This window comes from Notolabrus celidotus, chromosome 1 (genome assembly GCF_009762535.1).
Source record: "Notolabrus celidotus isolate fNotCel1 chromosome 1, fNotCel1.pri, whole genome shotgun sequence".
Lineage (NCBI taxonomy): Eukaryota > Metazoa > Chordata > Actinopteri > Labriformes > Labridae > Notolabrus > Notolabrus celidotus.
In genome coordinates this window covers 23,460,644-23,482,616 of record NC_048272.1, presented here as the reverse complement: position 1 = coordinate 23,482,616, position 21,973 = coordinate 23,460,644, and the positions used below count along the sequence as shown (strand labels likewise).

At 43.2% G+C, this 21,973-nt stretch overlaps 2 protein-coding genes across 2 annotated transcripts in view; one reads left to right on the top strand and one right to left on the bottom strand.

Moving 5' to 3' along the window:
• Positions 1-11,027, bottom strand: part of plxna1b (plexin A1b) — a 213,408-nt gene extending 202,381 nt beyond the window's left edge. Inside the window, 1 exon segment of the mRNA XM_034684651.1 lies at positions 10,917-11,027. The gene's annotated coding sequence lies outside the window, so the exon portion shown is untranslated.
• Positions 11,028-14,877: 3,850 nt separating this feature from the next.
• LOC117818100 lies at positions 14,878-17,823 on the top strand. Its single transcript, XM_034690973.1, has 2 exons — positions 14,878-15,144; positions 16,026-17,823. Exons 1-2 carry the CDS (start codon positions 15,142-15,144, stop codon positions 16,704-16,706), a joined length of 684 nt encoding a protein of 227 aa, XP_034546864.1. The 5' UTR covers positions 14,878-15,141; the 3' UTR covers positions 16,707-17,823.
• The last annotated feature ends 4,150 nt before the right edge of the window (positions 17,824-21,973 follow it).

Here is a 21,973-nt window from a genome sequence, read left to right as displayed (position 1 = left end):
CGTCCTCCAGAGGAGAGTGACAGAATGAGAAAGAGGGGGAGAGACACACTGATAAAAGTGGCGAGCGAGCCAGAAAATCTCTTTCTGCACAGACATTTTGGATAGGAGGAGAAGGGACTGGCACACCAACAAATGCAAGCTGGTGTGAACGTCGGCTAAAAGTAAAACACACATTATGAACCATACGAAGACCGATACACTGACACCAACAATACTACAAAAGACTTCCTTTTCAGAGTGAATTACTGCAAATCAAGGTTAAGGTCTAACTTACAGTTTTTAATCAACCCCCTTTGACAGGTAGAATTGCAAAGACAAAATACCAGTTTCAGTTTCCTATTATTCATGCAGACAGCTTGCTTTGACTGAGTATGAAACTTATGGCACAATTGATGCATTGCACTAATATTTGTTGACCCTGAATTATGAAGGAGGCAAGAATTTTGCTCAATAGCACTTAAACAGAGACACAAGTGCCTCTGTAAGTACTATATCACTACTGTAACATGGAGGAGCAAGCTAACTGCCATAGCAGGGTCACAATCATCATTACTGTGATCAGTAGACCTTAGCATTAATTCCCTGAAATCACAAAGGCTAAAGAGTAGGAGAGTTTAATTTCCTCCTCTTCCCTGAAACCAAACTTCTCGTCCGATAAAATCGCCACCCCCTCACAACATCTGTTGGGCTTCCAAATAAAAAAAGCCGTAAAGCTGGGGTGGTGCAAGCTGCAGCAGCTGTTCCAATGCTGCGTTCAGGCCTTAATTAAAGTTTGACACAGCTTCTCAGAGTTGTTGTCATCCTTCTTTCTCCACACTCTCTTTTTCTACACGCCTCTCTCTACAACAACATTATTTACTATTCTTTGGTGCGGGCTGCCCGCTTGTTGTTCTGAGTTCAGCTTGCACTGCCAAGATCCCTCCTTCACTCCTCTGTTGTCTTCTTCTCTTCCCTCCGTCGTTTTCTGGCTGACGTGAATGCTCTGGCATCATTTTGTTCAGATTTCTCCAATCCCGCCCTTTCACAAATCTAAACGCTCCAGGCTTTTATGTTGATGCAGCTACAAGCAGACTGGGAGACGGGCTACTTTTGAAAATGTGCCTGTGCTGTGGCCAAGTTAGACTGCGCTGCTGATTGCCGAGGGCAGGATGAGGTGTGCCTCTTGAATGAGCTAACACAGCTACAGAGTCTTCTATCGTAGTCCGGAAGAAAGAAAAATAATACATGACAGATTCTAGTGAAGGTTTCAGCTTGATTATGTTTTTGGTTTGGTAAATGTATTTGAAGCATATTTCGTGGTGCTTAAAAAGCCCATTGGACTTATACTATCTGTCTTGTGTCAGAGGGCAAACAGGGAGGGTCTGCTGTTGCACCAGAGGCCATGTCATGCTGATCTCAAGAGCCAAATGAGGTCACACTTGGGCAGAATTAGAGAGACAAGCTGATCAACCAGAGCAGCCACATTCCTCCACAAGCAACAGGGACCAAGGAATTCATGGATCTTGATGAGGCAGGGGGAGGGGAGGAGGAGGGGCAACCCCAAAAGAAGGACTTGGAGAGAAAGGAAGCAACTCCTCCCAGCTGCCATGCATCAGCACATCACACCAGTCACAAGTTACACACCCCATTTGATTTGGAATGCGGCGGCCCGTCAAGGGCCGAATGGTATCGCTGACGCATTCCTCAATGTTAGCTCGCTGCTTCCTCACATACTCTGCCTTCTTTTCCACCCGGCTGAGAGAGCAATACAAACCATAAGAAAGTAACAGACAACCGGTGACTAACAACATGAGACACTCTAACACCCCTTCTTCTTCTCTCGTGGGAGATGACTGACCTATTTGACAGCTCCTGGTGCAAAGGACGGGCCAGGGTCAGAGGTCACAGAGCACAACTGGAAATATCATGGGACAGCTATGTGAAGCCTGCACCCACACCCACCTATACCCCCATCCCCCATGATGCAATGGCTGCTCAAAGGTTCACCCCAAGCTAGGCAAAAAGCAACAACAGGGCCCTAGCAATAAAACCTCCATGCCCCCACTCCACCTTTAAAGTAGGGATCAGTCTAACCTTTGACCTCTTCCTATACTGCCCCTCATTCCAGTTTGGAGGCCTCCTCCTCCTCCTGCTCTTCTTCTATTCCTGGATACAATCAACAGCCCACCCCCTACCATCACCCACCATTGTCTGATCTGGAGAGCTTATTCCTGGAGTCCCCCTGCTCTGCTTGCCTCTCCTCCACAGGGGTCCGAGGAGGGGGAGGCAGCTTTAAAACACCCCCGGGACTGGCGTCACTGCAGCATGGAGGCAACTGAGGTCTGCTAAAATAATTGGGCTAAGCAGCCACCGATGTTCTGCACAACATGCCGTCGAGTGGTTTTCCTCTTAACAAGCTATGTAAGGGACGGAAGGGAGGGAAACAAAAGTTTTATGGTACTCTTGCACATGTTTCTACTGAAGGAGAAGAGGAAAAAACAACCAGGAGTATCCAGAAACTTCTGCCTTCAGTTGTTGGATGTCAAACAAATAGTCTCCAAGCTGTCATTAATGTCTTAAAAGAGTTTTTAGGCCAACAGGAACGCCATGATTTTCAGAAGTAATGCCTTCCAACTGTTTTAAAGGGGATTTGCATTGAGCGGTCTATGACATGTCAGTGTTAGCCTTAGCCTGCAAGCACCACTAACCTTGGCAAGGTATTTGCATTGATTTGCAGGAGGTGAGGGTAGTGTAACTGTGTAACTGTAGTGCCTGTGAATGGAGAAAAGTCCCTTGTACATGTGTCTATGGTCGACATGCTATGCAATGGCACAATGCCAACACACAATAGAGACCAGACTCGGTGGACTACTCATCACTTCTCCCTCTTTAACCCTTTGAGAGGAGCACAAAGGAGGGAGCCGACAAAGAGGCCAAGGAAAGAAAAGGAAGTGTAAAAGGGAGGAGGTGTAGGATATTCTATGCTGCTTGAGCACCATTTTAAAGGGAGTTTCAGGCCACATGTGTTGTTTGACGACATGGATTCAGCTCCGTTATAAACATGGGCCAAATGGTGCCTAGAATCCAAACAAAATATCAAACAAGCACAGGGTTGAGTAGACAGTAGTGTTGTAGTACTGGAGACCGGTCTTGGTCTCGAGGCCGCTTATTTCAGGTCTCGGTCTCATCTCGGGATTGAAAGCATTTTTACTCGGTCTTGTCTCAGTCTCGGACTGGGCGGACTCCGTATTTTATATCAAGACCGCCACCACTGATGCACTCTGTGTCCCTGTCATTACTGTGATAAGAGAAAAAAAAAACTTAAGGAGTCAAAAGAAAGGCAACAAAACCAAACCTTGTTTGTTGCTGTCAATAGTCTTTTATTTTGTTAACTCTCTTGATGATTTTTCATTGATATATATGGTCTTGGTCTTGTCTCGGTCTTGCCCTGCCTTGGTCTTGGTCTTGACTCGGTCTCGTTGCACTCTGGTCTCGGACATGTCTTGGTCTCGTTTAACGTGATCTTGACTACAACCCCAGTAGACAGTATGTACATTACTCTAACAGGTTAACAATATTTCTTATGTTCAAGTTTTCTTCAAAATATGACTCTTTGTTCCCTGATTCTGATCGCCTGTACCCCCATAGATCAACAGACCAATACTTCCTTCCCTCAGGGAAGTTTTGAGCTCGCCCCAGAACTTGCAAGGTCACACTAGGTCCCTGCTTTGTAAAAGTGGCGCTACCGACAGTTAACATGGAGAGGTAAGAGGCTAGGAAGTACTCCAAAGTGATTTAGGGCTAAAGCTGCTCAAAATCTACCCTCCTTTCTGCAGCTGAAGTGGGATTGCTTAGTGGATTTAAAAAAGGCTAACTGCCCATTCGGTTCTGCTAAAAATCTAAAACGAAATGTCCTTTTATTTTGACGAGTTTCCTGTGAAGTATCTGCCTACAGTAGACCTCAGCAAGCAAACACACACACACACACACACACACACACACACACACACACACACACACACACACACACACACACACACACACACACACACACACATACATACACCAAACTACCCAGAAGCACCAGCCCACATCTAAAGAGTGCCAGGCACTCAAGGGAAAAAATGAGTGGTAAACAAAATGAATAAATGAGCACTTATCTCCATCTGGTAAACACACATACAGGTGCTGACATCAGTGTGTGCGGTTTACGAGCCGTGGAGTGTGTGTGCACATACACACACACACACAAACTAGATTGCAACTAATGGAAAAGAGAGGGAGAGTGATCATACCCATGTCCTACACACATCTAGGCACACTTTCTCAAAGCCCAAAACTGCCTTGAAGGCAATGCCACCATACTGCTGACCTCTCTGGATAAGCCCCCCTTTCTTTCCGTTTACATGGAGACTGTTGATGGTTAGTCCACAGTACAGCCACAGCAATGGGGGCCCAGACAGACAGCTAGCTGATTTATAGGCTAGCTCACAGCCATGCTTTCCCTGGGCAAGTGGTTCTCTTCAAAGGCCCGCCTTCTATTAGTCTTATTTACAGGGCTGGGGAGAACAGACCGCCTGAATTATTTAAGATTCCCTTTGGTAAATACAATAGAAACCAGGAGGGTGTGTGTGCAGGAACAGGGGGGGACTGAAGGATGGAAGACAGGAATGAAGAAGTGAGAGATAGAGAGACTGAGAAGGGGGGGGGAGGGCAAGTGAGCAATTATGAGTTCCTGCACCATTAACATTAATCACAACAATAAATGGCTCTGCGCCTGTGTAAACTGCTTTCTCCTCCACAGTGGAGAGTTACCTTACATTAAACATGAGGGGTGCCCATGCTCTCTCTCTCTCACACACACACACAACAACATTCAGATAGCATCCTGTATACACATCAACAAATGCACACTGAAGATGCACTGCTTATCACAATGCAAATACATGCAGAGGCACACACCCACAGTGCGCTGCCTCCTCTCTCACACAGTGCTTCTCATTAACAAGCCAAACATGCCTGAAGAGGCAGACAGACTCGGGTGAGCACGGTAAACAACCAGTAGGCTCCCTCATCTACACTGAGACTATCTCAGCATCAGCAGCACACACTTTCTGCCAATGATACTGACAGGCGGGGTCGGATACATCCACAAGAAGATCTGCTTTTTCAACCGGGAACAATGGAGGCTGGGGTTTCTTTTGCTCAGGAGGACGAGCACTGAGTATGGGTGACTGTGTCAGCAATGTCGAAACATTTTTGGCTTCCTTATTCTACAATGACAGAAGAATAATACTGAAATTCAGTATCCTATTGTGGTCATCAACGCCTTAGTGGGATTAAGAAAATAACCTTTATGCAGCATCCTTTTTGCACCTTAAAGTTACGGACACCTGTCTATGATATTTCCAAAATGTTGCACAAACATTTTTACAGGATTATCCCCCCCCCAGTAAATTGTAATAAATCCCACATTTTTCATCAGAAAATGAACATTTGCTATAAATAACAGAGCAGTAAAGACAACAGGTGTAGCTGTTGTCTAAAGTTACAGGAAGGAGCGTTGACCTTCTGATCGATGGGAGGCCACTGATCTTCTTCACAGGAAATGCAACAAGAGAAGCCGTTTCTTTATGTCCAAGCAAATCGAGGCCCGGGCTGCCTGTCTGAGTCAGTGTCTGCGGGGAGATGGACAGAATGCTGACGAGAGCATTAGCATGCCAGGGGGGAAACCTCATACGCTGAGGCTGTGCCCACAAGCTGTAAGGGCGGTGGGATTTCTACTCAAGGCCACTGGGTCAAAAGTGGAAGCGGGGTCAATACTGCATGTTTGGACCTTCAGGCGGAACCTTCAGTGCGACTGTGACTCAATCAAAGTGATGACGTGCCAGGGACTGAGGGTCAAATGTAACCAATGACAGTGGAGGTTTTCTGCTTTGGACAAGAGCCAATTCCTCAAATTACGAGAATGTCAATTTGATTTTACAAGAAAACTAATCCAATTCAGTGCTCCTGTCAAAAGCAAGTGTCTGCAGAATGGGGGAACCAGAGAAATTCTTTGTGCCCTACTTCAGTCAATCTCATCCCTCTGCTTTACATTTCAACCAAACTAATCAACAACCCTTTGAACAAAAGGGAACCATGTAAATTCCGTTCCCCAAAAGGCAGCGCAAGCTACAGCAGAGACGGCACTTATTTTCAATTTGCAGCCAGATTAGCAGGCATGTTTTTGATACTCTCAGAACCGAAGAGATTTTTCTATTCCAAGTCGTCTTGAGTGAGTGGCCTTTATAGTGCCTGCTTCAAAAAGCATCCCCCGTACCCGAGCAGCTGTCACTTTCAGCAGGCACTGCGGAGGACGGACGCGGGGGAGGGGTCCTTTGAAGGAATGCTTAAAAGTGGGCGATAAAAATAAACTGGGAGAGAGGAGAAAATTAATTATACATAACAGACAGTTCACTTGGATGAGCACGAGAGAGACAGAGAAACTAAGGCTGCTCCCCTCAAAGAGAAAAAAAAGCCATTTTCTGGCTAGGGAAATTTCTGTTGGTCGTATTTATTTGGCAACATCTGAAGTGAGGGATGCAACAAGGAATCTTTTTTTTGGGAAAAGGTCAAGGTGTCAAATAATACAGGCAAAGCTTTCATTTCAAATTTTCAGTGCTGGCACTCACTTCATGCGTCCTCTCTAATTCAGGCAGTTTCAGGGGACTAAAATAAAAATTGCCAGCCCTGAGTGCACCATCCTTCTTTAAAATGTGATGAAGCTTGCAGATAGCGCAGTCTGCCTTCAAATTCCCTTCTGATTGGCACTGATGAGGGTTTCTGCTGCCGGCTCACCTGCAAACTCACCCCCTGATATGATTCGTAATGCACCAGCACTTTGCGGTTCAACACCGCCCACTGACTCTCAATCCCAGCTTCTTATTCGGGCCAAATGGAGGTCATTCCTATTTGAGCAGTCAGTCAAGACAGGCCCGCCAGGTATTGGCGAGTGAGTTTATTTCATATTAAGGCTTGTCGGCTGGAGAGGTGTTAGTACCATGAGAGCCGTGTGTGTGTGTGTGTGTGTGTGTGTGTGTGTGTGTGTGTGTGTGTGTGTGTGTGTGTGTGTGTGTGTGTGTGTGTGTCTGAGGATGTGTGTATGTGACAGGGCCTTCGGGTACAGCCCTGCTGCTGGTCCCTCTTTAGTGCGTTTTAATATTGCTGCTGCTGTGTGGCGCCTCGCCTCAGGGCGCCACACAAACCCCAGAGACCAAGTAAAAACACTCAAATCGAGAGAAAGAGAGGAAGAAAAGGACTGGATGGCGCTGAAAGAGATGCAATGCTGACAACACAGAGAAGGAGAAGAGGAAATACAAATCAAAACAGAGGAAACCGAAACCTGCGTGTAAAAAAAAAAGCTCAAGACAGACACAGAGGGATTGAACGCTCTCTGAGTTGAGCACCAGTAACGCGGCTAACCTCTTTAGCCAGACTGACACAAATGAAAACTTATGTAATAAAAACACACCATCTCTACTGCCTGTGATATGAAAGCAGATATTGCATTACAGAGTTGCTGTGCCAAGAAAGACCTCAATCACACATGGGTGGGAAGAGTTCAGCCTGGGACACTCTCTGACATAAGCCCTGTTCTCGTTTAAGAGGGAAACCCCTATCAGCAGTAATACCTGCTGCTCAATGCTATGACAACTATACATCCCATTGTATGAAATCAGAAATGCACTAGTGAACAGGATGAAAACAGAAAGGGCTGGGTTTTAAAACGGCTTAGAAGTACTCCAGGTAGACTGGATGGAGAGAGACAGAAAGGTTGATAAGGTTTCCAGAAAGAGGGAAAGAGATGGAGGTAAGGAGAGAAGAAGACAGGCAGCATGAAAGGAGACAAAGAGTATGAGTGTAGGACAGAGGAAGGGAAAATTATCAAAGGGTGGAGAGGGAGCTGTTGTGGAAGGATGGAGGCTCATGCATACAATGTTTGGCTCCTGATAGGGAGAGAGGAAGAAAAAAGGAGGAAAAGTGGGAAAAAATGTCTGAATGGCAGCATAAATCTGGAGCAGGGGGATCTGCAGTGTGTTTGACAGGGAGAAAAGAAAAAGCTGAGGTTGTCACACTGGTTTAAATTGTCGACCAGTAAGAGGAACAGGAAAAGGAGCTGGATTTTTCAGTCTGGCAATGCAGAGCCCCTGCACAGTATGGGAGCGTGAACACAACACATATATATCGGCTCACTGCATGAAAGCAATGAATCACAGTACAGTATACCCCGAAGAATACAACTATGCTCTGAACATAGATAAACAATTTCAGTGACCCACTGAAGTCGTTTTTTTACAACAGCTGAGACAATCCCAAGTGATCTCTGGGAAGGAATTCGATTTTTCCTTCAATGCCTTTTTTTTAATCTATCAACATTTGCAGTGGATTAAAATATTTGGGGGTGGTCCTACATTGCCACGCTGTAATTCAGTTCTCACTTCAGTACAGCCGTCCTGCTTTGTCATCCATCTACAATCTAATTAGACATTAAATATGCCACTGAATGAGGAGTCCAGAGGAATGCGACAGGGGGGCGAGCCACACAAAGGCAGGAGCGGTGGGGGTGCAAAGTGCACATGTCAGCTCGAATTCCAAAGTTTGGACATCACAGATTGTACCCTTCACGGCAGCAGCCAGACCGGACAGGGCAGACTTTCAAAAATTCATGACACTGCTGGGCTATTGTGGAGCAGATCTGTATCATAATTAGGGACGATTGAGGCAAATTGTGTGTAATTTTCTGGCTGGGTTGCCAGCGTTCATGTGAAATGCCATGCAAGGTTACAAAAAAAAAAGACTTTCTGAAGACCTTCGCTGTGCAAGTGGAAACTTTGTGAAAAGCGTGAAAGGATAATCATCTAGGTGTGATTGTTTCCAGCAGATTTACCTTGAATCTATTGTGATTCATGTCAGATAATAATCTGTGGTTGCTTCAACATGTGTGACCACATTCATTTATCATTATTATCATTATTGCCTGCTTAATCACTTGTAGATTGTTCCTCATTTCAAAACTTTTACAACTGTCCTCAACATTTTAAAGAGTGTGATTAAACTGCATCAGGAGAAGTCATTTCTTTGCTTGGTTACATGCCTGCCTCTCCTTGCTGTCAGTCACACACTTGTGTAAAGTAATGCTTGTTTGGACCGTACAAGTAAGGTACACGATTGTTGTGTGGTTTGTGAGATGTCGCCCTGACTGTGGCTGAATGATTTAGGGGCTGTGACTGGGCACCACCTCTTAAACAAACACTCATGTCACGGTTTAAATCCTGCATCATTTACATGTGAATGGCGGCCCCTGCATTGAACTGTCAATAAGGAGCTGCTGCTTGAGTGAACTGAGGCAAAAGTGGGTCATGTCACTTATGATAAAGAGTTATCATGTTAGTCATAAAACGCTGGTGTCCCCAAGGGTTGCCACAGAAGATAAAACACACCAATCAGTAACACTAGATTAGTTTGACTGTATTTTATTAACATGCAAATTTGGATTGCTGTTTAAATATTGGCTTGACTATTGCAAGGATTTCTTTGTAATTTACCTTTCTGCCCCTCCTTTTTCTCCCAAAAAGAAAAAAAAAGGTTAAAATCACGTCCAACCCCTTGCTCCTCTAATATGATTCATGAATACATATTTAAATTGGGCTCCAAATGAATTCACGTAGCTGTGCGGGGTCGGGGTGGGTAGTCTAATTTGGTTAACCAGGATTTGATTAAAAAAAATAGAGCTGAGGAGAATCCGATAGAGCAATGAGAGAATTTTCAATAGCTGACATGCAATGCGCACTCCACACACCCACAGACAGCCCTCACCACTCCAGCCATGCTCAGAGGGGGAATTCAATTGCTGTCGAATAACAAAGCTCGCAAATTGCCTCCCATTCGTTAGCAGATTAACGCTCTTTTTCAAAGCACACCAACACAATTTCTAATTATTTCAAAGCTAATAGTAGAATCGATTTTTTTTTTTAAAGCAAGCAACCACGTCCACCTCCCAAGAGAAATCTAGCACAACTCCTCCCTTAGGTCTATTTAAGACAGAGAGACAGGGCAGGACACGTTCAAATGTGTCAGAATTAACAAGCAGGGGAGAGAGAGAATGAATGTAAAGATATAGACAGCCTGCTCCACTCTCCATGGACTATTTAAGCAGGCGACAGCGAGTGTCAGCACACTGAATACCTGTAATTATGTATCATGGAGGTGATGGTGGTGGCATTCCTGCTCTGAGGCAATGCAACAGCAATACGCACCCACAAGTCAGCCTGAAAGCTAGTCCGTGTCACCATTAAGAGCTACACGAGGTTTCTCTGTCATACAAAGCTAATGCAAGCTTGATAACATTAGAAAAGTGAGCCGCGGACTGGTGACAAACTCACCTCACACTGCACCAAATCTGACGTTACTTGCGAAAACGCACCAAGCTTTCTCGGATTCAAAGTTCCAGGTGTTCAGCGTGAAGCAGTCAGGATATATGTCCGATTAAGTTCAGTTCAATAGAAACAGCTTCATAAGGAGCAACAAATACCCGCAGTTTTTGAGTTTAGGTGCGGATTAATCCGACTGGTGGTCACACCGGGGCGCACGGTCAACACACCGCTAACACGAGCCTCCACACACCGATACACTGCTTCATGAAAATGGGACATTAGCGCGTCTCTACTTGTCCTCCTCGTGCCGTTTAACACGCTGCAGTTCCTCCAATTCGTGGAAAAAAAAGGCACCGGGTATACAGAAGGAAAACCGAGATCAAAACACAACGACAAACTCACCACACGGAGCACTGGAGAGGGGGGAATGTAACCTAAATATTTCAGCCGGCTCCACCAATTCCCGCTCCTTCCATAGGAGTAAAAAAAAGAAGCCAGCCATGGAGTTTTCACGGTACTTACAGGTTCAGGTGATCCTGAGGCTCGATATCCTCGCCATGGTTTTAAATTCCAAAACTTGGGGACATTCCTCTCTGGTCACAGAGCGTCGGTGCTCTGTCTACGGCGGCTCCCTACGTGTGAACAGAGAGGACAGGAGAGGAATGCAACTCCGGCTCCAGGAGGAGGAGGGAGGGGGGGAGGGAGAGAGAGAGAGAGAGAGGGAGGAGGCGCCCTGCTATTGCAGTACTCGTTTGAGCCCATAGAGGGCGCCCCTGCGCCAACTCATGGGGTAACAGGGCTTTTGAAAGCCTTACATCAGGGGTTCCCAAACTTTTCAGTTCTGTGACCCCACAAATATTGGTGCCAAAGTTTTGTGACCCCCACCGTCCCTCAAAGTGATTCAATGTGGCTTCATTTATCTGGTCTGCAGAAAATTAGCCTACCTATATGAGCACGTGGCTGTATTTCCTGTGCCTTTATGAATAATACAAGATAATATAAATTCAGTTGTTGCAGCAACCCAGACATATGTACAATCAAGAAAAAGTTTCAATTAGTAAAATAAAAGAAGTAAAATGAAAAATAGATAATAAAGATAGAATACAATTTAGATATATACAATGTTACAAATGGATTAAATAGCAGTTATTACAGGCAGTATTACAAATGTTTCAGTAGTGACAGGTTGACATGGTGTGATTATGGTTGGTACTGACAGATTAAGCAATATAATAAATAAATATGGTATACAGTATGACTGAATTAACCTACTGCTACTGATGCTTTTGATAATTAACTGTTCACTAACCCTAAACTTAGGAGTCATCTGGCAAAAAGAAAGCCAGAAAAATTATTACATTTTCTATTTCAAGGTTTTATTTCAAGGTTAGCTACTAATTTGGTCGCTATTTTTACTATAATGGGTAAAATGTACTTTTTTTAGATGATTTAAAAAAAAAACATTCTGAAAGGCATCTCCCGACCCCCCATTTGTGTTTTGCGACCCCCCCAAGGGGTCCCAACCCACACTTTGGGAAGCCCTGCCTTAAAATTAATGTTCGATATAACTCTCTTTGCCACGATTTTACACAATTATCCTGATATCAAAATCATCAATCATCATACCCTACTCGATATTAGTCCAACTTACGGACCAACATAAGATAAGATAAGATAATATTACTTTATTGATCCCCCGTGGGGGAATTCAGTTGTTACAGCACCCCAGACATAAGTACAAAACATATATCATATTTACTTATAATCATCATGTGCACTCATTGTATTATGATAGTAATGTTCTAACATGTATTGAAGCTTTTTGAGGTGTCAATTCGATATGTTCCTATAGGCTAATGAGTTTACTGAAAACAATTAACACAGTAATCTTTTTTTTCTCTTTAGTGAAAGCCCAGTTACCTTGCAAGTGATTACTTTTATTGTCTTTCAGATATTTAAGGTATTATAGCAGGGTTTGACAGTAAGTAAAGTAGCAAAGGTATAAGTTAAGGACGTATATTTTATTACATACAAAAAAGAAAACATCTCTCTTTTGACAAAGAGCACCTGACACAATTCACAAGACCTTGAGGGAGTCTATCATTCAACTTAGAAGTGTGTGACAATTTCTTGTGACATCAGGGACTGTTGCAGTTATATCTGAGCTCTTTGTTATAAGTATGGGAAAGTGAAGTTATCCTAACTCTACCGTGGAGCAAAAATTAAATCAAACTTAAGTTAAATCATAGCATTTGCAATCAAAATCATCATCAAGTACATTCTTAAGCACCTTTCTGGGTCAAACTTTAAACAAATTACAAGTTTTTATGTTAAACTCAGACAACAGTATAAAAAAATGCATTGGTTTTGAGGAGGCAGACAAGAACATTTCAGGGACAACTTAACAACATTATTAGTGAGTAAAGCCCTCAGAGGCACAGTTTTTCTCACCCTGATACTGTGCAGAATATTCAGGTTACATCTTTAACAAAAACATCTAAGCTAAATTTACAGTGAATAGCGATCAAAATAGGAAAAGCCCGGAGAGATAATGTTTGAAACGGGATAGTTGTGAGCTTCACAAAACAGGGCGAGCTCCTTAATTAAATGAGGAGGCCCCGGGCCGGCCTGTCGCATCCCATCAGCCAACACATTCACACTGACTAACTTACACTGAGTGACACCTCAGTGACAGATTTTGGATACAAGCTGGGCCCCCAAGGCTCTTTAGACAACTTTTAAATCTTACTATTTACTTGTTACATGTAACCTCACGACAGCAAAAGTGACTTTGAGGGCTGGATTTCAATATTCATCACGCAGTCAGTGAATATCAGGAGGAGCTGAGACAAAGTGTGTTTTGGGCAGCCCTCCATGATGGCTTTGCAGCAAGGAAGCTTTCGGGATAACTGAGTTATTCAAACAGGCAGCTCAGGTTACCGATTGCACTCAGGAGAGCAGAGAGCAAGATCTGGCACTAACCACACCACCTGGCCTCATACAGAGAGAGAGAGAGAGAGAGAGAGAGAGAGTGTGTGTGTGTGTGTATTTGTATGTGTGTGTGTGTGTGTGTGTGTGTGTGTGTGTGTGTGTGTGTGTGTGTGTGTGTGTGTGTGTGTGTGTGGAGGTAGAGGGACTGTGTATTTTTGGATTGAAAAGATAAAAACAATTCTCTGATTGCTGTGAATTAAAGAGCAGCTGAATTTCAGTTCTAGCTAGAAAATTTCCCCGGAGTCCATCACACCACCCAGCTTTGAATGGTTTTCAAAAGGCCACTGTTTGCCATTAGAAATGGTTGGTTTGGCTGTAGTAATACCAGGAGATTAGTCCCACTTTCCATGTGAAAGGCCTCTGGACAAAGCCATTCCCTATCTCACTGTTAAACACTAACACATTGATTAGCTCTCAGTTAGTGCAGTACACGTCCATCCAGCTCCATGTCTGGCCAACTTTAAGTTCTCATGGGAATATTTCCATGAAGTATGAAACACATCAGACTGAGTGCAGAGTTAACCTAGTGCAAACCTGATGATGAATGTGCAGACCTTTCCTTTCTGTTTTTATACTGTGGTACATAAATACATTTTCAGTGGTGTATCATAATGTAGTCAAAATAATGATACAGCACCTTAAAGATGCATAAAGAAAACACTTCTCTCCACTTTTCCGGCACAGTACAACCAAAAGTTGTTTTGCATACAGTGCTCAGTGATATATTTCTTTAAAGAGCCAGATTAATCTCAACTGTCATGATCTGACTAGACACTGCACAGGCAGAGTAGCTTGGGCTGAGAGCACAGAGAATATTAAATAAATTTACACTTGTCTGTTTGGTGGTTTTCTGTTTTGCTCTCTATTTGTTTTTTCTTTTTCTTTTTTTTACAGTCATGCACTATTAATGGACCAGTGTTTGGCAAGAAGAACAAACATTTTAAGTGAGCAGAGAGATACAAGACCTGACTGATCAGAGAGAGAAGAGTCCCAGTCGTCCTTGAAAACACACACAAAGGATACACTAAATCTGCATTAGTAAACAAAAAAAACTCACTTATACTTTATTATTCTGTGCGAACAAAATCTAAACAATACTACATACACAAAAGATGCATTCACAGATTTTGCAGGCTGCAAAAAAAAAAAAGAAAAGTCAAGCTGTGTGGTGGGAAAAATACAGACATGATAGTATGTTGTTCTTGCTTTGATCAGAAGCTAGAAACATTCACACATACCAAACCTCCTGTGATTTGCATATTGTTATCTGTTCCCATGGCTGAGGAGCAGACCATAAGGTGAGAAGTCAGGAAGGTGACCAGGAAGCAAGAGGTGATAAGAAACTCTCTTGTTTGTCTTACAGTTCTTTGAAGATGCTTAATGATGTGTTAATACTATTCTCTGAAGAGGATAAGTAACGTGTTGTATCTTCACTCTGGGTCAGTTGAGCAGACCTTGTCTCGGTTGTTAGATCACTCTGCCATCTGACCGCTTTGCAAAGCTTACTGAAGGCCGGAATAAAGCTCACAAAGACAAACCGTTGTTGTTTGAGTCTATCATTTCCAGATTTCCACCACAAATTTGGTGTCAGAAGTGGGATCGCAAGAGTGAGAGTTTCTGGATCCCGGCTTCAAAGGTGATAGTGCACGTCCTGGAGAAATATCTTCAGCTTCATCCTCCCCAGAAAAGGACGGGTCGAGACGGAGGACCTGAGATCCGGACCAGACTCTTTCACCTCTGCGATCGACACAACTCAATGGTGAGAATCTGAAAATTTGACTTCTAAATCTATGTCATAGAAAATTTTAGATCTTTTGTGAGAAAAAAAAAAAAAAAAAAAAAAAAAAAAAAAAAAAAAAAAAAAGAGAGAAAACGAGAAATTAAGTAAAGAAATAACTGTCTGAAAAAGTCCCTGGGAGGGTTAAAGTCCCTAAAAAGGGTTAGAAGCCCTTAAGTTAAAGGGTTAAAGTCCCTGAAGGGTTAAAGTCCCTGACCAAATGTTTTAAACCAAGGTTTAGAAGAAACCTGGAGGTGCACGGACGCGTGGCCTTTACAACAGCGCGCTGTGGGGAACAGACAGATAGTAAATAAAATAAAATAAAATAAAAATAGGAAAAAAAAAAATGTTTTAAACAAACAAAAAAAAGGTTCTAAATTGAGATTTTTAAACAAACCGTATATAGTAATAATTGGTTCCATCAGTTGGTTAGATTGTTACAAATATTGCGTTATTCTCAATAATTTTTTTGTTGTTGTTGGTTTTTGAGCTGTGTTTGTGTAAGAGAATTGTTTAAAGATCCAAAAGAGGATAAAATGGGGAAATGTAACAGTAAAAGTCAAACAAAAGAGGATCCTATTCCAAATATTCCTAACGTAAATTTTATGATCACTAATTATGGCATTACAGCTGTTTCACAGTTACAGTTTTGGGTAAAAGAATGTGGTTTTCCAGAAAAAGGAAGCTTTAGCATGAGACAACTAGAACAACTCAAAGATAAGTTGCAAGAAAGAGAGAAACAGAGTAAGGGTAAAGAGAAAGAGAAAGTTAAATGGGAAAGTTTTAACATGTGGTGGAGTGAAGCACAATGTAGGGCAAGAAAAACACAGGCAGGGATAGAGAAACGCTCATCTGTGTCTCAGTGTGTTAAAATGCAGCAGATCGACCCTGACTCCGACCAGGCGCCGCCAAGACAACTCCAACATCAGGCTGCTCCAGACGATGAAGGGGGTGCAGTAGGAGGACAGCAAGCAGCAATTGCTTTCCCAGCCGCACCGCCAGGCATCATGGTTCCACCAATCTACCCACCACTGCCGGACAGTTGCTTGACCTATTCTAGTTCAAGCCACACTAGAACTGAATTTAAGTATGGCTTTCCACCGCCATACCAGAATCCTAAAGGAGGACAGGATGTTCGTGCAGATCCAATAACACCATGGGAGGCTCATCTTCGTAACAGTTTTCTGCAAGGCATGATTCCAGCTATTGCTGACCAGATCAAACGCTCCTGTATTACATGGGAAACTGGTAAACTTCATGAGATTGAACAATATGCTGTCCATGCTGAAAAACTCCTCAATGATCAGCAAAAAAGAAAATCTGCAAAACAAGCTGAACAACTCCATCTTGCTACACTCACAATGTTTCAGTCTACATTCAGAGGAGGCAGAGGAGGCAGAGGACGCGGTCGTGGCAGGGGTGTACGCAGAGGTGGTAGAGGGGGCCTGAACCGTCGCTTCAGAGACCCAGAAGCATGTTTCATTTGTGGAGAAAAAGGACATTGGTCACGTCAGTGTCCACAGCTGGAGGCTCAGTATGATTGACAGCTACAGGCGCCTGGGGAGGAGGAGGGGAAGACTGCAGCACCCACACTGGAGCCAGAGGAGACTCATCCTACCCAACAGAATGGTGAAAGCACCTCACACACACACAAAAACACTTTGACTGATTTTGACAAACTTTTGAATGCTATCACACACTTAGAAGGTGAACTATTGATTGATACAACTCCACTGACAGGCACATATGTAAAATATGACGACGAAGTGTATCTTAATTTGCCAACAATAGTTCTCACTATTCAGGGACAGGAACTTAAGTTTTTGGTTGATTCAGGAGCTACACATTCTGTGATTAAAACATCTAACCTTTCTCCAAAGCCAAAAATGAGTGGTAACTATGTACATTCAATAGGCGCAACAGGTCAAACAGTTAAAGAATGTTTTACTTATCCTTTAAGTTGTCAGGATGATTGTAGGGGACATTTCAAACATGCCTTTTTGCTATCAGATTGTTGTCCCATAAATCTTATGGGTAGAGATGTGATGTGTGCTTTGGGCATTTGTTTAGTTTCCACACCAGAGGGTGTTAAGATAAGGAGGCTCTCTGATCTTATTGCTCCTACTTCACACGTCTTTGTGAAGTACAGCCCACAAGCTCTGTTGTATGTTTATGAATGGAAACTTGTTCCTTCTGCAGTCACCTCAGTAAATCACACACTCATGCAAACAGCACATAAGGTCACAAACCAAACAGATACAGACTACATGCAGGAAGAAGATTTACATTGTACTGCTCATGTTCATGAAGGAAAGGATGAAGAGTATGAAAAACAATGGTTTAAAGAAAATCAGAAAACAGATAGAATGACACTGCAACACATCTTTTGGACACAACATCGTTGTGCAGTCTCTGTTGCTAAACCTAAAACTGCAGCGTTTAAATCTAAATTTGAAACAATTTCGGATTTGGCTTTTCATAAACAATATGAATGTTATGATCCTAACTTTTTGTTTGATGTTCCTGGTTCATGGCCTCATGTCTCTCTTGCAAAACACAAGCATGATCACTGGCAGGACCTTGGTCCATGGGTTGAAAAATGTGTGTACAGAACTGATTGGAAACCAACTTCAGATCCTGATGTTCAATATAACTCTGACATGAAAGTTTATAGACGAAAGCTTTGTTGTATTGTTCATGCTGAAAGAACAGTTACTTTGGTATCTGATGATGAAACACACACACATAGTTGTTTTCCATTTCTTTCACACACACCAGTAGATATGCTCACACAACACCCAGTGTTACAAACAGTTCCTGACGGTCTTTGGGCTCAGGGTAAACATGATGTAGGCTTGATAAAAGGTATGGTACCTGTTACAGTTACTCCAAAGTCTGATTACAGGCCATGCCAACAACAATATCCACTGAAACAAGAAGCTATTGATGGTATTACTCCAGTCTTTGAATCATTATTAAAGGCAGGAGTAATTGTTCCATGTGAAAACTCTTCAGTAAGAACACCAATTTTTCCTGTAAGGAAAATTAGAGACGAAGGTCAACCTGAAGAATGGAGATTTGTGCAGGACTTGCAAGCAGTAAATGAAGCAGTCTATCAGAGGGCACCGGATGTTCCAAACCCTTATACCATTATGTCACAGGTCCCACCAGATAGCAAATGGTTTTCAGTGGTTGATTTAGCCAACGCCTTTTTCAGTGTTCCTGTACACAAAGACAGTCAGTTCTGGTTTGCTTTTTCATTTAAAGGGAAGAGTTATACTTTTACACGACTTTGTCAAGGTTTAAGTTCTAGTCCCACAATTTTTAATCAGGCTTTAAAAGACAGTTTGAGTTCATTAACATTAAGAAAGGGAAGTGCACTTCTACAATATGTTGATGACCTAATGGTCTGTTCGCCTACAAAAGAACAATGTGAGAAAGACACATTGCATCTGCTTAAACATTTAGCAGCTGAGGGTCACAAAGCTAACTTAGCAAAAATGCAGTTTGTTCAACAACAGGTTACATTTCTGGGTCATGTGATCACAGCAGAGGGCAAATCCCTCTCACCCAAAAGAGTTACTGCTATCCAAAATATTCCAAAACCTGTTACTAAAAAACAAGTGATGTCATTCTTAGGAATGTGTTCATATTGCAGATCATTTCTACCAAACTATTCAGTTTTGGAGGCTCCTTTGAGTGCAATTGCTCATGGTAAGAACCTGACTGCGCACAGCAAGGTGACATGGACGAATGAAGCTGACCAAGCATTCATGGACTTGAAGCTAGCTTTACAGACTACACCGACTTTAGGACTTCCTGATCCTAACAGACCTTTTACACAGACTGTGGACGAGAAAGGGGGCTGTATGACATCAGTGCTCCTACAGGAACATGGAGGTCGACAAAGACCAGTAGCTTATTTTTCTGCAAAGTTAGATCCTGTGGCAGCAGGATTACCCATATGTCTCAGAGCTGTAGCTGCAGCAGAAAAGGCTGTTATGGCCTCAAGAGACATTGTAGGTTACTCAGAGCTAACACTTTTGGTTCCGCATGCAGTTTCACTAATTTTGCTTGAGCAGAAAACAGCACACCTTTCTGCAGCACGTTGGCTTAGATATCACACTGTGTTATTAGACATGCCTAACATAACAGTTAAACGCTGTACTGTGCTTAACCCTGCTACTTTGTTGCCCACTGAGGATGATGGTGACCAGCATAACTGTGTCGCTGCAATTACTGAAGTATGTTCTCCTAGATGTGATTTACAGGAAACACCTTTGGACAATCCTGATTTGGTTCTTTTTGTGGATGGATCAGCTTCTCGCAATCCTGAGACAGGCAAAAATCAAGTTGGTTTTGCTGTGGTAACTTCTTTTGACACACTCATGTCTGCATCGTTACCGTCTAATTTATCAGCTCAAGCTGCTGAGTTGAAAGCTCTCATTGAAGCCTGTAAATTGGCAAAGGGCAAGTCTGTGACCATATACACAGATAGCAGATATGCATTTGGTGTCGTTCATGACTTTGGCACTTTATGGAAACACAGAAAGTTTTTGACATCCACAGGAAAGCCCATTGCTCATCATACACTTGTCTCGGACTTGCTTGATGCTATTCTCCTACCAAAACAGATAGCCGTCTGTAAATGTGATGCTCACACTAACAGTACTGATCCTGTTTCTCTTGGTAACGCTAGGGCGGATGCAGCCGCCAAGGCCGCTGCTACACAGCCTGTTATCACTCCTGTTTTCTTGCATGACTCTGATGTACACACACCGGCAGTAGATTTAGGGGAGCTTCAGATGCAGGCCAAGCCAGCGGAAAAACAGGCATGGAAAAGATCAGGTTGCATTTTTAGACAAGGGGTATGGTACGGCCCCAATGACAAACCATGTTTACCTGCTCATTTTTTTCCATTTTATGCAAAGTTGACACATGGGAAGGATCATGTGTCAAAAGGGGGGATGGTGGCTACTATAGAACAACATTGGCATGCAAAAGGGTTTTCAATTTATTCACAAAATTTTTGTAAACGATGTGTAATCTGTTCCACAAAAAATGTAGGTAGAGGCCTTCAAGTAGAACAAGCAGCTCATCCTCCTCCAACCAGACCTTTTGAACACTTACAGATGGATTTCATTGAACTTTCCCCGAGTGGAGGAAAGAAGTACTGTCTGGTCATGGTTGATATGTTTTCTCGATGGATTGAAGTCTTTCCTACAAGTAAACAAGATGCACAAGCTGTGGCCAAAGCCTTAATCTCTGAAATTATTCCAAGATGGGGCATTCCAAACAGAATCGGTAGTGATAATGGTACACCATTTGTGAATGCAGCCCTTAAACAACTCAGCCAGTATTTAAGGTTTGATCTAAAGCGCCATTGTTCGTATCATACCGCTAGCGGGGGTGCTGTTGAACGCTTGAATGGTATCTTAAAAAACAAGCTTGCTAAGTGCTGTGAAGACACAGATCTTCCTTGGACAAAAGCACTTCCTTTAGTTCTCATGCAGATGAGAGCTAGAGTAAGATCCAAACTAGGCTTAAGTCCCTTTGAAATTTTATTTGGTAGACCGCCAAATACAGGTATTGGCCCAGTACAAAAACAGCTTCCCTCAACTAGCCTCTGTGAGGATGAAATGTTAAGTTACTGTGCAAAACTCTCTTCTGTGTTATCTGACATCCATAAGCAGGTTAAGGACGCTCTTCCACAACCGGCACAGCATCCTCTTCATAATCTGCAACCCGGTGACTGGGTGGTGATCAAGGATTTCAGAAGGAAACACTGGAAGGCAAACAGGTGGAACGGACCGTTCCAGGTGCTCCTCACGACATACACAGCGGTGAAGGTCGCAGAGAGGGCAACGTGGGTGCACGCAAGCCACTGCAAGAGGGTTCCAGAACCATCCACAACAAACGTGGCGTGCTAACAGTGGTTAGTGTCACCAGCGAGGGAGCGGTTCTACACGCACCTCTGGTTAGTGTCCTGCTCAGTAGCCAAATCAAAGCTCCTTATCTGGGTGAAGCCTCAGGATTAGGGCGTACGAGGGCCTTCCCGCGTAAGCGTGAAACGCCTGCCCTTTGAGAGGGGTAAACCTCAACAAACAGAGAAAGAGTGGAGAGCTGGTAGCGGAGTTAGGAACTAGTCCAGTAGGATGCCACCATCACGCAGACCATGGCGCCTGTTCAGAGGACATGGGTGGAGCCAGAGGGGAGGCTTGTATGCAACTCTGCTGTTGGCATCTGTAATCATGATTCCATTTGTCATTTTCCAGCTACAACAGTTGCAAAATTTCACTAATAGCAATCTACAAGTTATCTCTGGCATTCAAAACCTGTCTAGAAAACAGAGAGAAATTCCATATCTGAAAAAGTTTAATTTATGGACTTCATGGCTAAATTTCAGCGCCAGACAGGTTTTTCCCTTAAATGTTTCATGTTACGCTTGTTCCCCCGCACGACCTACCTTATACACTGTAGGTATTCCCTTTGAAACAGAGGATTGTATTTCAAATTCAACAACCTTGTGTCGAAAAGATTGTTTGTTGGCTAGAGGTGTAGAGAATTATACATCGGTATGGAACAACTGTAAGATGGAACCTGAGGTGGGCAAGCTGCCTTTTCCTGAAAGCCCACCACCCATTTTGGGAAACACCCAAATTGTTTGTTATCATCGCCCTAAAGGTAAAACCTTTGTGGGTAATTGGACAGGACTTTGTAGTTATATAGTCAATATTAATATCATCTACCCCTTAAGACCACTTACACTAGCAGAGAATCAACAGTTAGCACATTTTATGTGGCTGAAAGT